At 36.8% G+C, this 3,049-nt stretch overlaps 1 protein-coding gene across 1 annotated transcript; it reads right to left on the bottom strand.

Moving 5' to 3' along the window:
* Positions 1-812: 812 nt before the first annotated feature.
* LOC110923286 (putative RING-H2 finger protein ATL21A) lies at positions 813-2,376 on the bottom strand. The gene is made up of 2 exons (XM_022167427.2): positions 1,675-2,376; positions 813-1,446 (listed from the first exon to the last, which is right to left on the bottom strand). Exons 1-2 carry the CDS (start codon positions 2,354-2,356, stop codon positions 1,010-1,012), a joined length of 1,119 nt encoding a protein of 372 aa, XP_022023119.1. The 5' UTR covers positions 2,357-2,376; the 3' UTR covers positions 813-1,009.
* Between the last annotated feature and the right edge of the window lie 673 nt (positions 2,377-3,049).

Raw genomic sequence — 3,049 nt, 5'->3', positions numbered from 1 at the left:
TAATTATATATAAGCGACTAATGGAAAAATCAAAAAATATATAGCTTAATATGATAACAAGTGTCACTCAAATAATTTCTTAAGAAGTAAGATGATTGATTTTATGTAAAATATAGTATAAAGTATTAATATACCATTACAAAAATAATACATATCAAATGGGTAGAAGATCTCAACTTCACTTGTCTTCTTAACTAAAATATCTCCTTATCTATTTAAATTTTGTTTTAAGGTTTTTCAACATATCTGACTTTTGATCTAGTCAAACCACTACCTCATCGATCACAAGGTTTTACCTGCCCCTCTTTCTGACTTTGTATTAGTCAACCATTGTTCCTTCTTGCCTTGGTTTTCAAACGCCATCATTCCAATGATTCCTAGACTTTAATTAAACTTACATAAAATACAGACTTTGGAGTAATGGTAAGTTGCTGTCACTAATCCCAGAGGTCACGAGTGTACTTCGTGGACTCAGTCTTATACATAATCGTGGGGCAAGGGTGCGTACATGAAGCCTAAGGGGCTGTTTGACACATTCTGAATAGTTAAGTGTTGAACCAGTAAGAGATTTAAACCATTAAGTACTGAACCAGTAAGAGGTCTGGACCGTTAAGAGCCAGTATAATGCCTAACTGTTTAGAGGCAAACTTCTGAGCAATTTAGATTAGAGGTCTTAACAATTCAGACTCAGTATAATAGTTAACCATTCAGAGTCAAATGTCCAAACCATTCAGATATTTTCGCCAAACAAACAATCTTAACCAATTAAATGTTGAAATAGTAAGAGATCTGAACCATTAAGAGCCCCATTAAAAGCTAAAGAGACAGCCTAAGTTGATTGCCCCTAAGTTGATTGAATATCTTTTGAACCGGTACAATATATATATATGTGGGAGCTTTATGCACCTTATTTGCCATATAAAGTACAAACTTAATATATAATCTTTAGTTCTTTACATTATTTCATTGACAAAACTAGGCAACAAGAATTAACCCAAATAAACATATATCATATATGTTCCGATTCGACATGAACAGGAGAAGGCATATTCCGGCAAACCGGACATGTCCCGTTCATCTTAAGCCACTCGTCGATACACTCTGCATGGAAGCAATGTCGACACTCGGGTATACACCTCACCATCTCCTTGACATGGTACTCCGATAAGCATATAGGACAAGTTGCATCTTCATGTCCCGGGAGCCGCTTGCTTTCACCTAGAACGACTTTCGTGTAGGACTCGATTGTCGCTTGGTCAAGACCAACAATGTTTGGTGGTGGATTCACCTCTTCTGGGGTCACCGTGTTGTTGGTGGTTCTACGGTTAAGTAGTTCGTTCCGTCTATCTTTGTTGCACATGAAACATGCGATCACAACTGAAACTGTCATGCATGGTATAGCCAAGGCAAAAGCTATGATTCTGAATACACCCGAAGGATGTGGAGCTGCAAATCGTTTGTTTATTATTCATTAGATATCTTTTTGATATTACCAAAAGTGTTCTTACTAAGTATAAGGACGGTCAATAGCCTATAGTTAGTTGTGTTAAGCTAGTAGTCAATAGTTAGTTAAACGCGCATCAACAATACCTTTTTTCTCAAACAAAGTTTTAATGTCATTGTAAGCAACTTTTTGAAAAAAAAAAAATGGGTAAAAAGTTGTATATATCTTACCAGCAAGGTTGGAGAAACATTTTGTCCTCTTTGTGTTACTATTTACATAACCACACGAATCACCAGCTCTTTCACACTTCGCACAACCAGGTTTGCTCCATGTTAGAGTTATATCCTCATCGAGCTGTGATGTAAACCCATCATCATGTGGTTGATCAAGCGGCACCCATAAATGCCCGGTGATCACGCAACCTGTCTCGTTACTCGTCATCGATGTGATGAAAGGCTTTGAAACAGTAGCAAACACAGAAAACGAGGAATTACTGAGGCAATCTATGTGTTTATAACCAGACAATGATTTTGCATCCCTTGGACAACTCAAAATAGTGAAGTTTTGGAAGTAAGGAGCTGAGAAAGGCGAATTAGAGAGGTCGAATGTCGAAAGCCTAGCAGGAAGGCAATTCAAGCTGTCGTAGATCCGAATAGCTGGAGAATGGTAGTCAATACTCCTTACTGAAAACTCACCAGAGCCTGGGAGGTTGATGAGCAGCATGCTCGGGAAAGCACAACGTAGATCGAATCCGGAATAACCACAGTTTTCTGGCTGCTTATCGGTTATCCGGAAAGGGAATCGGACTTCAGTGAAGCTTTGGCCACAGTAGGAAGTTGTGCAATCATCTGATGCTGCTATAGAGTGGAGAGAAATGAAGACTAGACAAAAGACAACTTTGTAGGTCTCCATGGATATCCAAGATTCTACAATGGAGGAACATATTGTTGATATATGACCAATTAATAATCATAATTCCGAAGTCAAAATCTTGTAACTCGCTATATATTATTTGCAAGTACACCTATTTGTTGCTTAATATTTATATTGTGTTAAAGTCAACTATATGTTTCATGATCAAGATGGTGTTAGCTTGTTGAGATGTTTCCATGGTTCTTATAGGTCCCGTAACTTAAAATATAAGTTAGATCATCATCATACTCCGTAAATCCTATCAATAGCAAAGGTAAATAGGGTCTGAAAATGGTAAGATATACTCAGCCTTACCTCTACCAAATAGATATAAAGAGTCTGCTTCCAGTAAGACTCCGACTCAATAATTAAAATATAAGTTACGTCTGTATTAAATTGAAACAATTTTAGCCCATTGTTGACAAATTAGAGAATGAATTGATTGAAGATGATAGAGAGAATATACAAACTTTTATTAAATTGACAATAAGCTCTTCTCTCTAAGTACTAACAACTTTTCAATACAATCAATACTTGTTTTTATACCTATCAATCTATGCTTCAATGAAGCGACCATTGGTAAACACCGATACAACCTTAATGATCCATAATTACATTTGACCCACATAGCCAATGTGGGGTAGCCCACATGGTAGAGGCATATTTTTTTTTTTTGAACGGCAAATTTGGATC

Source organism: Helianthus annuus, chromosome 17, assembly GCF_002127325.2.
Source record: "Helianthus annuus cultivar XRQ/B chromosome 17, HanXRQr2.0-SUNRISE, whole genome shotgun sequence".
NCBI lineage: Eukaryota > Viridiplantae > Streptophyta > Magnoliopsida > Asterales > Asteraceae > Helianthus > Helianthus annuus.
The sequence above is the reverse complement of the archived record's forward strand: the minus strand, read 5'-3'. Positions and strand labels throughout refer to the sequence as shown.

Excerpts from the sequence above, each read along its gene's own strand:
- LOC110923286 (XM_022167427.2), bottom strand. The coding sequence starts at position 2,356 with ATGGAGACCTACAAAGTTGTCTTTTGTCTAGTCTTCATTTCTCTCCAC. Across the intron at positions 1,447-1,674 it reads ATGTTTCTCCAACCTTGCTG|CTCCACATCCTTCGGGTGTA; the intron begins GTAAGATATATA and ends AACGATTTGCAG.